At 40.5% G+C, this 14,095-nt stretch overlaps 1 protein-coding gene across 1 annotated transcript in view; it reads left to right on the forward strand.

Annotated features, from left to right (window-relative positions):
• The window catches only part of LOC148861789 (uncharacterized), a 51,782-nt gene that overhangs the window by 11,801 nt on the left and 25,886 nt on the right, over positions 1-14,095 (forward strand). Inside the window, exon 3 of the mRNA XM_088982305.1 lies at positions 7,243-7,297. Coding sequence (XP_088838431.1) covers positions 7,243-7,297 — 55 coding nt within the window. The remainder of the gene's footprint in view (positions 1-7,242; positions 7,298-14,095) is intronic.

Raw genomic sequence — 14,095 nt, forward strand, 5'->3', positions numbered from 1 at the left:
TCTAATCACACCCCCTATACCTGCCCTTCCCGGGTTACCAAAGGAACTCCCATCAAAGTGTAGTTTTAGTTTGTTCAGTGCAGGTGGTTTCCATTCCGCTCTCACAACTTCTTTGGGTACATCTGTTTGTGCTACTTAAGTCCAGTTTCTTAGAATGTCATTCGTGGAGAAGTTTTTGAATAGTTCCATGGTCATCACCCAATGTGTAGTTTTGATTTTTATGGCATGACTTCTTTGGTTTAGTTTTTTCAGAGAAGAGTCTTTGGTTTCTTTCCTCCCATACCACAGTAGCTCTTGCTGCCTTCCATAAGCACTTTCCTGTTTTCTTCTGTTGCCTCAGGAAGGAGGGGCTAAATAGACTTACTTACTACATCATGTGGGGGAGCCCATCTGCATCCAAAGAGAGAACAACCAATTTCCCAAATACAAGAAACAAAAGAGCAGGATAAAAATAAGTGGGGTAGGGTTTCACCACAATCCTAACAAAGGACACACATGAGGAGAGAGGCATTTTTTTGGCCTTCTTTTCTGTAGCACATAACAAGTGTTTACCTTCCCTACGAATACTTCCCAACAGAAGGCTTGTACTTTAGGAGGGATTGGTTTACACCAGATTTCTCTCATTGGGAAGTTCACCTCCAAAGGATTGTAGTGAGTGAGCAAACTGAAGAAAGAGGCACAAGAGAATATGGAAAGGCTCCTCAGATGGTCTCTTCTCTTGTTCCTCCCTTTTTAGTGTTCTTGCCACACCTAATAACCCGGATGGAGACTTCCTTGTAAAAGAAATTTGGAGTAAGCCTATCCCCCCAAAACTTCAAGCCTTCTGTTGAAAATTTTCCTTGGCAAGGTTAATACTTGTGATATGCTGCAGAGAAGAAGGCCTTTTGCTTGCCTTTCTCCTCACATGTGTTCCCTTTGTAAGGAAAGTGGTGAGACCTTGGCACATCTATTATTATCTTGTTCCTTTGTGCATCACATTTGGGAATTCTTTTGTTTTCTCTTTGGTTGCAAGTGGGTTTCCCCTCAAGATGTGGTAGGACTTTTCAACCGAGATTTTTTGAGGCAACCAAAGAAAAGGGGGAAGGTTATGTGGAAAGCTACAAAGGCAGCTATTTGTTGGGTGATTTGGGAAGAAAGAAATAACAGAATATTCCTGGACAAGAGTAGAACAATTGAGGAGGTAATCGACACAATTAAAGTTAAAGTAGCTCATTGGGTAAGATCTTTGCATATCTTTCAAGATTTCTCAGTAATGGACATTATAAGATCCTGGACAGAAGTAGCACAATCTTCAAGAGTGAAAGAGAGAGTAAGGATGGAATGGAAACCTCCAGATGGTAATAGAATCAAATTGAATTTTGATGGAAGCTCTTTTGGAAATCCGAGACTATCAAGTATTAGGGGAGTAATCAGAAATTCTGATAGGAGAATATTAGCATTATTCTTTGGACCTATTGGCATGGGCAACTCTCTAAAAGCTGAGTTAATGGCAATGCTACAAGGATTGAAGACAGCTAAGCAACTAGGAATGAGGCATATTGAGGTTGAAGGGGACTCCAAGGTGATCATCTCTTGGGCTAAAAACAATAGAACTACTCCATAGACTTTCAAACAAGTGATAAGGGAAGTGGAAAAAGGTTGCAAGGGAGGTAGAGGCTGGATTCAAATGAGTAGGAAGGAGTGCAAATGGGCTAGCTGATTATCTTGCTAAACAAGGGGCTTTGAGGCAACAATTGTTTTGGGCTGCAATGTTAAGAGGGACAGAAATATGTAATAGTGTGGGAGTTCGAATCCCATATACAAAGTTGTGAAATTTTAAATCTAATTTCAAATAAAATTCTTTTTTGCTGATAAAAAAAAATAAACCATTAGGAGTTGGGGACCAAACTCTACTATCATCTGTAGTTTGGTCTAAGTGGACCTTATCTAGGGTTGGGATCAAGAGCAATAGGGACTCACATTCATTTTCCCTCCGCCCCCTTCTGAAGCCAAAGTCCCAAGAGATACCCAAGTCTGAAAGCATGCCAACCCTAGCAATCGGTTTGTTTTTAATGTTTGACAAAGAGTAGAGGTCCGGGAATTTAACCTTAAAAGGTAAATCCCCAACCCATAGGTCTTTCTAGAATAAAACTTTATTGCCACACCCAACATCAAAACGGATAAAGTGAAGAAAGGTTGGTAGTACCTCAAAGATTGCCTTCCAAGGGGAATTTGGAGCTGCATTGGAGGCTAGTTTTGCATCCTAGCTGTTTTTTGCTTCACCATGAATGCTTTTAATGACCTTGTGCCACAACCTATCTTCTTCACAAGGGATTCTCCACAGCCATTTCCCTACGATGGCCACATTTTTCTTTAAAATGTTCCCAATACCTAGGTCACCTTGCTCCTTAGGTTTACAGACTTGCTTCCACTTCACTAAATGATCCCTCTTTTCATTGCCAGGTTCCCACAAAAAATCCCTCATTATCTTCTCTAGCCTCCTTGCTATTTTCATCGGGATCTTAAAGGTGGAGAGGAAATAAGTAGGCAGATTTGGTAGGGTGGATTTTATTAGAGTGATTCTTCCCCCCAAGGAAATATAACTTCTCTTCCACATTGCCAACTTCTTTGTGAATTTCTCTAAAACTGGCTTCCAAAAGCTTTCAGCTTTCGGGTTTCCCCCAAGGGCATACCTAGATATTCTAGAGGCCAGCTTTTCACTTCACAACCTAGCAAATTTTCCATGGCTTGGATGCCCTCCTCTCCTAGGTTTATTCCAGCTACATAGTTTTTTCCCTAATTCACTTTTAGTTTGGAGTCCTACTGAAACTTATCCACCAAATTTTTCAGATTCCTCAAACTAGATTCATCACAACTCTCACAGAAAATGATTGTATCATCAGCAAATTGTAAGTGAGACACCACCACCTTTGAACTAACAATCCTCCAACCTTTAAACTGATTTTCTTGGTCAGCCTTGATGATTTGTCTACTCAAAACCTCAGCAACAAAGGTAAATAGGAATGGGGATAAGGGATCACCCTGTCTCGGTCCTCTTTTAGCCGGGAAGAAGTCCTTTGCTAGCCCATTTAAAAGGATAGAAAAATGTGCCAAGCTAATACATCCTTGATTTGATCCACCTTGTTATGGACTGATTGGGGTTGTATTTCTCGTTTGTGTACCTTACCACATTGAAATCCCATCCCAAACACCATGGTCCCTCTCAAAGGCCCCTAACTGCATCTAGCTCTCCTCAGAAGGTATCCCTCTCTTTGTATGAGTTTGAGTCATACACATTGGTCAGCATCCAATCCCTTCCATCACTCATCCTCTTGGATTTTATTGATACTTACTGAGGCGCCCCAAGATGGGGCAAAAGACCAACTTAGACCCCTACTAATCTCGATACTTCTTATCCATCTTCCATCCAAATCCGAAAGTTTTGTTTCCTGGAGCATGACTATAACCGGTCTCTCGGTTCTTATCACATTCTTGATGATTCTTCTCTTCTTTGCACATCCTAACCCTCTTACATTCTAACAAAGAATCTTCATTCCACTTTTTTGTCTAGACCCTTCCTTATTTCCAAGTTCTAGTCTCCTCTCTTTTTCTCCCTCTTGTTTACTGTCTTCTCATAGGACACTCCATAGGCAAGCTTTTCCACCCCATTCATTCTTCTTTTTCTTTTTTTTATCATCTCTGCTTCTTTTCTAAGATAGACCTTTCCTTTGGTGAACTTTCCTCTAGCTTCTTTTTGTTCCTTCCCTTTTAGTTTAGATGGTTCTTTGCAATCATCTTTTTTCTCATCTAACACACCAAGTTCCTTCCCCTTTTCTTTTGTGCCTACAATAGTTCCATTTCCTCCTTCTTCCTTCTCAAATTCCTTCTCTTGAGCCACATTCAGGATTACTTCCCTCTCCTTGTCTTTATCTCCTCCCCCATCTTCTTTTCCTGCCGCACAAGGGTCATTATCCGCCACCGGTGAGGTTTCAACAGCTGGATCTGCAAAAACCAAAGGCCAAGGATTACTATAAGGACCAATATCAATTGAGTTTTGAAAGGAAAGAGGGGAGTAAGAAAGGATGGGAGTGAGGGGAAGGGGGGAAGAAACTCCCTGATCCTGGTTTTCATCGACCACTCCAAGTACAACCCTTGATGGTTCGAGTTCAGGTTCAGTAACCACCTGTGCAGCTGGAGGGAGGTGTTCTTCAAGCGGTTCCGCATTTGGTCTGCAGCTGGTAAGGTTTCAATAGCTGGATCTGCAAAAACCAAAGGCCGAGGATTACTATAAGGACCAATATCAATTGAGTTTTGAAAGGAAAGAGGGGAGGAAGAAAGAATGGGAGTGAGGGGAAAGGGGGAAGAAACTCCCTGATCCTGATCCTGGTTTTCATCGACCACTCCAAGCACTACCGTTGATGGTTCGAGTTCAGGTTTAGTAACCACCTGTGCAGCTAGGGGGAGCTGCTCTTCAAGCGGTTCCACATTTGGTCTGCAGTGGAAATCCCACTCCTTAAAACCGCTACCCTGCCTTTGTTCTTGACTTGTTTCTACTTTCTCCTCTCTCTGAGAATCATCTGAAAGGCTCCCACTTTCCACTGTAGAGTCACCATCCGCTGATTCTTGTAGTTCCAGAACTTCCATACTAGCTTCTTCACTAAAGAGGAGTTCAGTTCCAAAGACCTCAAGGTTTGTGAAATTATGGGCCTTTGTTGAGCCGAGGCTACCTATACTCGACGGATGATTCACTTCATCCTCTTTCACATCTCTCAAATCCTCCCAGTCTGAGTCATCTTCGGAGTCCCCTTGTGAGCCCCTATTGTACCGAGGGTTCGGCTTTTCAGGGGTCGTGGAGTTCTCTTCAGCTGCTGTCCTCTACTGTAGTTTCTTTCCTTGCGCGGATGAGGCACCTTCTGCCTGGGAAAGAGAGGAGGGGGGGTATCTCTGTTTGTCGTACCCATTTGGGGGAGAGAAGAACGAAGAGAGACTGAGGGGGACGATGATAGACTACGATTATCGTCCCCCATAGGCGCAAAGGACCTTCAGCATGTTTCCTAGTTTTATATACCATTCAGCATGTATGTTAATTGAAAAAAATAGCAATTCTCTTTATTAAGAACATTAAATTTCCTCTAAAAATGTGGCAAATCATCACATCTAAAAGAGAAGGTTATTAACTTTATGTGGTAAATATTCAAGATGGAAAGTAAAATAAAAAAACAAGGATGGAGTTTCTGTTTTATTTAATTAGAGAGAGAGAATAAAAAAAAACTTTACTATTCTATTCTTTCCTTCCCCTTTCTTTTCTTTCGTTCTTTCTTTCTTTTTTTCTCCTCAAAACCCTTTGATCTTTTAAATTTAATAGTAAAACATTAAAACAAAGTATAATTGATATATATATATATATATATATATATATATATAGCATATAATAAAATGTATTAACACACATTAATAAGATACATCAATATAAATGATATTATAAAAGGCGCCCACCTTGACTTTTAGCAACTAGGCGCCCTTCTAGGCGACTAAGCGCCCAGCCAAGGTGACAAAAATGACAAGGCATTTGGGCGAGGCACCCAGCCAAGGGTGCCTAGTCTAGGCGACGTCTTGACAACTATGCTTAGCAGATCCTTAATTACTCTCCTTTTCCCAGCACTCCCTAGACCTCTAACATTCCAACTGACAATCTTCATTAACTTGCTAGGTAACCCTTGTTCTACCACTGAATGCTCCCTACTTGGAATCTTTCCTTCTAACCCCTCAGGCACTGAACTCAATGTCTCCCTCAATATCTGAGATTAATCCTCTCCACCTCTGACCTTTTCTTCTTTTTTTCTTTTTCCTTGTCCTTCCCTCTTATTTGAAATCCTCACTTCTACTCCCTCTTTCAAGATCCGAACAAACTTTCCATTAGTCACCTTATTTGGACTTCTGTCTGAAATCTCGTTACTTATCCTTTCTGCAATGAACTCTCCTTTCTCTCCAAGGGTCCTAGTTGGCTAGGATGGCCTAAAGCTTCTTCCTTTGCACTATACTCCTCTAATAACACACAAATTTGTTGACAGGTTCTTTCCAACTCCTCCTGGTCTCTCCTATTGAATAAATCCATCCCCTGTCAATCCTGCCAACAACCTCAGGTCTTGCTTCAGATACAACGGTTTGTGGCTGGGATGCTCTATTTTTTGATCCGTATCTACCATATATGTACCTAAAACACTTCAAATTTACCACGTACAATAGAAGCATAAGATGATATAACCAAGTGAAGAGAAGTTAAAGAAAAAAACTCTGGTGAAAGGAAGCGAAGCTTGGAACGAGGTAGTTTCAGATCAGGAGGATGTGTTCGTGGATGAAGACTGAGCTTCTCTGTACCAGGGTTTTCAAGGTTTTTAACTTGAGTCTGGTTTTGTCTGAGTCTTTGGTTTGTAAATTGTGTGTTTGTTTTTTCGGTGTTGTTAAAGGGTCTTGTTGTTTGTTTTGTTAGGTCCATTAGTTGTGTTCCCCTTGATGATATCTTATCATCTCTTCTGTTGTATCTCTTTTTTCTTTTTAATGAAAATTTCTCTTTACACTTAAAAAAAAAAAAACCAAGTTTGACTTGAAATTCAAATAAACCAGTAAAACCACATAGAATGGCTCTTTAACCTACATATAATGAAAAATAAACTCAATATCAGATCTGAGTGCCATGTCTACTTTCTACTTGCTGTAATTCTGTAACTGATTCTCTTAACTGAATAAAATTATTCTCCTTTTGCTGCTCAGAAAAAAAAACCGATCGTAAATAATGCATATAAATGATTTTCTAGTAACGACTTTTAAACAAGTCTCCTTTACAAAACTAAATATAAACAAAAGAAATGACAAAGTAGAGAACTAATTCTTATTTGAATTTATTTGAATCACATTAAGTCTTAGGAATTGTATAAGTTGATAAAATTTATGAATCAAATTTTAGGTTTCAAACAAAAATCGTAAGATTTTGTTTAAATCATGAATCACATTGTAAATGGTAAGATTTTGATGACATAACAAATCCCAAAAGTTGGGAAAGCTAAAACATAGCCAAACATAGCCAAAAGCATACAAAGGCAAATGCCATATTGGGAATAGATCCCCCTAAGCCAATTCTATCTCTACCCCTCTAAACATGCTATCATCCATGGGATTTATTGATCTTTTGGTGTTTGAAATTTAAAAATTGTCTTTAATTCTGCACTTCCCTAATTGAACTTTAATTCGTTGGAATTTGTGTAGGGCTGTTGCTTATATCCCTCTAACAGTTTTGGCAGTTCCAGCTTCAGTACTTACTGTAAGCATCTAACAACTACTCCTGATAATCTGTGCATTAAATTTTTTAATGTTGCTTATTATAGACAATCTTTACGAAGCTTATGGGCACTTAGGGTTTCTAGTTCAGTAATGGTCCTTAAAATTTGGCTTTTTTTGGCTTTAGATATTGCTTGTGATTAATGAAACATGTGTAAAGTGTGTTATTCTTTCTTGTCAACAATTATAGGAACTAGTATTTTTAATGCATATATTCTCTACTACATTCCCTGATGGGAAAATCTTGATATTAGTAGACAAAATATATCCTAGTATAATCCACTACTTCATATCAATTCATACATATATTCATTTATCCTTTCTCCCATAGAATGTGTGTAAGCTTATTCTAAACATGCAACATTAAGATGTTTTTTTGTGTTTTCTTAGGTATTGTGGCTATTGCCTCAATTCTCAGAAGTAATATGGGAATTAGAGGACTGTTTTGGTGAGGGGTGCTCACAGTTAGAACTGAACCATGGGCACATATTTGATTTTTGATTTTTCATGAGCACCCCTTACCGGACCAATGATAGGTTGTTAATGCAGTGATTATATTTAGGGTAAAGTGAACCCATGGACATTGTACAATTCTAGTTTCTAATAAGATCTGGACCTGTGTCTTACTGTTAGGAATGTGTGCCTGACTGGTACACTTAACATATTACCTCTTTTTCATTCCTTTATTAGACTTGATATGGGTAATGGTTGTATAGTTAAACTTAAGGCCTCTCTGCTTGGCTTCCCCACACATTTTCTAATATAAAACATAGTGCTTGTATTGATATATGGCAAGAATCTATATGCTTCTACACCTGTACCCTCGTACACCAAAAGCCTCGTACAATGAGAGGAAATATATGAAAAGAAATTTATACATCAATTTCTAGTTATAAACAAAGGATCAAAGTTAAATATGAGGAATGAGATATATCCCTGAAGCATTTTTCCACTGTCTAAGCATTACTTTGAATTTGCCTTGTTTCAGAGATAAGAGTGTTCCTTTCATAGTCCTTCCAAAAATAGTGAAAGGTATCATGGCCCAAAGAGCTTTTTCCCTCTTTTGCTTAAACTTCTGAACTGCCATCTGCTGAAGAGGGAGCAATGGTATTCAGGACTGCACTTTAAAGATGCCAAGAAAGTGAGACCACATGCTCGAGGTGAACCGGCATTGTATGAAAAGGTGTTTGCCAGATTCAGAGGTGTTGGAACATGGCAAAAACCACAATCTGTGCTCTGCAACTCTATTCCTTTTCTATTTAAGATGTAAATAGTTCGACACTTTACTAAGGCTTTTGGCCATGATTCCTGGAAACCTTTTCAAGGCTAGTATACTGGTGTTGCACATGATACATAAACTCATTAAACACCTCTTTTAGATACTTTTCCAAAAATTCCCAGCAATCTTGGGAAAAAGTCATAGTAAGCCCATCTAGCCCTAGTGCTTTTGATCTTTCCATGGAGAATACAGCCTCTCTAATTTCCTCAATGATAAAGGCACTCTCCAACACACTTGATTGACTATCTGTCACCCTATCCCAATCCAAATCAGAGTCTTCTTGTCCGTTTCCCTCCGTTCTGCAAAAGATGCTCTTAAAGTGGTCCACAAACACCTTAACAATCTCCTATTTTCTTCTTACCTCAACTCCATCCATTTTCACACTTTAAGTTTTTCTTTCTCCTCCCATTTGATAAAGAGTGGAAGAATCTTGTATTTTCATCCCCCTCCTGAAGCCACTTACACCTTGACCTTCGTCTCAAAGATATTTCTTCCATTCTTAAAATGTCTTCCAACTTCACCTTCATTTTTCCAGCGCTTTTCTCCTACCTCAATCATTTCTCTCACAGCTTCTTTTCTGTCCAGTTCCTCTATCCTAGAGGAGATTCTTTCTTGAGCTTCTTCAATTCTTCCAAACTAGTCTCTATCCCAATCTTTTAATTTCCCCTTTGAGGCTTTCAACCTCCTCAAAAAGTTAACACCCTTTATTCTACTTCTCAGCCTTTCCTCGATCCACCAAGATTTTACTTTTTCCTTGAAGTGAGGGTCTTCCAACCACATATTCTCGAAATGAAAAAGGTGATGGGCCATCAAACAACTCTTGGCCAAGAGAGATAGGGCAATGATCTATGGTTACCCTAGGCAAGGCTCTAACAGTCGGATTTTCCCACAACATTTCCTAATCTACCGAAAAGAGGAACCTGTCCAGTTTGGAACAAATTGGGTTGGCCTGAAAGTTTGTCCAAGTGAAGTCAGCTTGTAAAAGTGGGGGTTCCTTTAGCTCAAAAGATTCAATCAAATTATTAAATTTCCTCATTCTAAGAGTAATCCCTTGGTTTGGGTTGTTTGTTTCCCTTGAAAATCTTAAAACATTGAAATCTCTCCCTAGACACCAAGGTTCCTCCCACAATCCACTTACTGCACTCAACTCTTCTCAAAACTAGTCTCTCTCTCTCTCCCTCTCCCTCTCCTCTCTCTCTCTCTCTCTCTCTATAAGAATTTGGACCATACACATTAGTCCAAACCCAGTCCCTCCCATCGTTTGGACTTTTAATTTTGATCGAGACTGAGTAGTTCCCAATGAACTCCTCCAGGCACTCCATTTCCTCATTTTTCCATACAGTGAGTTTTCCCCTTGAGGTTTCCCAAGGTGCATAAATCCAGCTTAGGCCTCTAATTCCCCAAATGCTTCTAGCCACCTGCTATCCATCCCTGAAAGTTTCCTTGACCAAAAGAATATATCTAGCTTCTCTTTCCTCTGTACGCTCCTTATTAGTCTTCTTTTCTTTGCACCCCCTAGACCCCTCATATTCCAATTAATGTTCTTCATTCTCAATCAGACTACAGACCTGTACCTTTCCTCTCTCCTAATGCACTTTCCTTTTCCCCTTCCTTTTAGTGCCCTCTTCATAGGAGATCTCTGTGGCCAATTTCTCCACTTCACTTTTCTTCTTCTTCTTATTGGGATTCTTTCCTTCCCCCTATCCTTTTTCTGTTCTAATATATACTTCAACATCTGGAGGTGAAATCATGACATTCTCCCTTTGGGTCAACTCATCTCCTTTTCTTGGTTCTAATGCTTCCCCTCCTGGGCTACTAGACTCAGCTTCTGCTTCAGTTTTCCTATCCTCCTCTTCCAGCAACACTGATAGGTTCTTAACTACTAGTCTAAGATTCTACCCTCGCTCTTATCCTCCTTCACTTCCTCACTTAGTGTCCCTACTTCAGGCTTAAAGGCGCAAGGGTTCTCATCATTCACAACCGGCTGGTCTGGAACTGGAACTACATACATAGAAAGAGGAGGGCAAGAGGACACAGGGTTAAACACGCAAATCGAAGCGGAGGAAGAAGGAAAAACAGGAATTAAAGAAGAGAGGGAGTTAGAGTTTCCCTGTTTCCCTGTTCCAATATTTTGCAAGCTTCCCTTAAATCCAGCCTTTATTGGTCACCTTCCTCTTGAGAAGCCACCTTGACAGCATCTATTTCTGTTCCTACTGCGCTTCTCCACTTTAAACAAATGATTTACCAAGAATCCCAAGTCGTTGGTTTTGTTCATGGCCTTGTATAGGTTGCACCGTGCTTTGATCTTCAGGTTGTAGTGAACTTGTCTCACAGGATGGGATGGGTTCTTCTCTTTCTGCTGCTGTCAACTGAATCGTCCTTTCCAAAGGTTGTTCTTCAAATAAAAGCTCAGTTTCCAAGCAATCTTTGTCTGAAATTCTGCAAGCTTTTATGGAGCCTATACTTTCGACGCTCAAAGGTTGATTTACCTCCTGGTCTTCTTTGTTTTTAAAATCTTGAATATCTTCCCAGTCATTGTCTTCTTCCCAGTCTCCTCTAGGTTCTTTGAAGTATCTTGGATTTGGTTTATTAGGTGTTGTGGAGTTCTCTGCCTACACTGGTATCTAAATTAGATTTGGGCCTCCTAACAAATTTTTGGAATTTCTGCTAGCATTGCCTGAGGAGAGTTACTTCAGGCCCTGTTTCATTGAGCACTCGAAAGGAGGGCAGATGTGTTGCAACAGGGATGATGATAGACCCCTGTTGTCATCCCCTAAAGAGATTTGGGGGTTAAGTGATCACGTGCCCTAGTTGCCCTCACTGCATTAGGAAATTTAGTTCAACCTCCCATTTCAACCTCCACTTTGTTAATTTCCGGTTCAGTTGGGTGAGCAATCTTAGTACCCGATTCAGCCATGTCTTTACATCTTCCCGTCTCCCTTATTTCCTTGCTGAGGATGTCAGGTGGGTCTGACACCACCTTTGCATAAGATTTAAATATGCCCCTTTGGTTGACCATCAACAGTTCACCTTGCCTTATAGAATTAGTAATCTGCTCTCCTTCTTTTGCTAAGGCAGATGGTTGGGCTACTTTTGTAGTTGACCGTTTACTTATACCAACCAATGGAAGGGTGCGACATAAGCATCTCAAAACCACGTCATCTTCTTCCATTGCCTCTTTCCATAGCTCCCTCTCCATTGCTACTAATATCCAAACTTGGTAAGCTGTCTCTTCCACTGTAACTTCAATCATCCACGGTATGTTCTTCAATTTAACCCCCAACAGCTAGAGAGATGCTACTTGGAGATTTGTAGTGTTCATTCCTGCAAGCACACTGCAGCAGAGCTAGGCAATTCTTTGGAAGTTTGAAAGTGACCGGAGATGGAAAGGTAAGCCCACTATTTTCTCCAAGGCATTTTCCTCCAACTCAATCGAGTTTGAGCCAGGACTCATGAAATAAGTATAAATCCCGTTAGTGTCGACTGTATAGGGGTAGTTTTGTCAATTTGTTTATGTTTGGTGTGAGGTGTCATGTTTAAATTAAGTAATGCGTCCCATACTTAAGTAGGGGCACAACAGACCTTTTGTTTTTTCATTAGAAAAGTATAAATACAATATGGCCGACTAGGGATAATAGAACTCTCTCTGTAGTTCAAACCTGTTTTTCCTTCTCTCTTCTCTTCTCTTCTTCTTGTTGGACAGTTTTGTATGCCCTTAGCTTCAATCAGAATGATGTACTTTATGAGTTTATTGTAAATGAATAAAAGTGCATATTTGATTCATGTTCCCTTGGTATGTTTCTGTGTAATACCCTTAAATTGAACACTTAATGAAACTCGTGTTAGTTTAGAATGTTCACAGCCAGTGGGTCGGACTGGGGAGACCTATCTTGATAAGGCTGACACTGTTGTGCCACCAAGTCGGTTGGGGTGGTCTGTCTCAGCTGCCAGGGTGAGACCCTAGGCACATACAGTGTAGGATTAATTGAATCTTTGAACTAGACCAGATTTTCAGTATTGCCCTGGACCTTGGAGATTAATGGGCAAAACTGGAAAGTTACACCCGACCCCTAGACTCGATTATGATAATGCACTGGGTGTCAGATTGGGCTGTCTTTGATATACCAATCAGTGAGATCCTTAGTGGGGGTCAAAACCTGGGTATATTGGGACAGTCTGAGAATTCATATGAGTGGGTGATCATAGTGGCAGGATCAGCCCCTTTGTCGGACAAAGGTAATGATCGAGGATGCACTATCACTGATGGAAACCAAGACTGCCGGCAGCCGATTTCAATCGTTGAGATTTGTTTTGCAAAGTATATTTTATATGAGATATAAAATTATATATATTATGGTTTCTAAAATGTTTGCAAAAGGTTTTAATTCCCAGGATCCAAATAAGTAGAGAGTGCAACGTTGTTCCTTGCAGTCGAGGGAGAGGTCCTCTCTTGTCGGGTAGTGTATGATCATTATGGGCTGAGAGGTTAAGTGTAATACCATTGAGGATAATACCTGATGGGCTAATCTTGCATCTACCCACAGTCCCTGGGTGTTACAAGGTGGCTTGGCCCAGGGACCACTTAGGGTAAGTGTTGGGCCCATAGAGCCCATTTGATGGGTTTCAGGGGGTGGGTTGTCCATAACAGCGTATTCGGCCAAGCCTTGTAACAAAGGCTGGGCCGAACCCATGTGGCTGATGTGTAGATCAATGATAAGGTCCCACTCCATACAAGGAAGCCCAACTGGGTAGCAGTTAGGAAGGTTAAGTGAGCACATAAGCTTAATGGGCCTAAAGCCCATTTCAAACTGGACTTATTTAATAAGTTAAATATGGGCGAATTCTGAGATGGATCAACAGATAGGATAGGGTCTTAACCCTATCCACTCAGAGAGTCCAGTTCTGAATATGATTCAGATCTAGAAACCTCCTGATGAGATTAGGAGAAGGTTGATCTAATCTACAGATAAGATAAGGGTTTATCCTTATCACCTAAAGAGAGGTCTGATCCAAATATGATTTGGATCAGCAGCTCCTAATTGGATTAGGAACTGATCCTTTGAGTTTACAAAAGGAGGGGGCGGCAGCCTTTAGAAACATCACATAATCAGGTCCTCTTTAGAGCTGAAATCAGAGAAGAAAGATTTCTGCAATCCCTGCGAAGATCTTTCTTGTCGCCTCCTTCCTGCAACCGTCAGGCATCCAGTTCGATCTCTAGTTGTGGGAGAAGTCAAGATTCGATCTTGACATCAGTTCTTTGAGAAAGAATTGATAGGAAGCTGTGCTCACGTGCCATCCTGTTGTTTCTTGCGAAGGACAGAATTCTTGGAGAAGAATACTGCTGATTCTGCTCCATCCTGCATAGCGCCATCTTCAGTGGGAGCAGTCTTTGGATCCTTCCTTGGGCGTGAACACCTTCGTTGGGAGATACTTTTTCTCCGTATCAGGTATAATCCTGTCCTACTCCTTTTGGTTCAGATCTAGTTCGGTTTATGGTTCAAG

This window comes from Nelumbo lutea, chromosome 4 (genome assembly GCF_056320005.1).
Source record: "Nelumbo lutea isolate HS-2025 chromosome 4, American lotus-T2T, whole genome shotgun sequence".
Lineage (NCBI taxonomy): Eukaryota > Viridiplantae > Streptophyta > Magnoliopsida > Proteales > Nelumbonaceae > Nelumbo > Nelumbo lutea.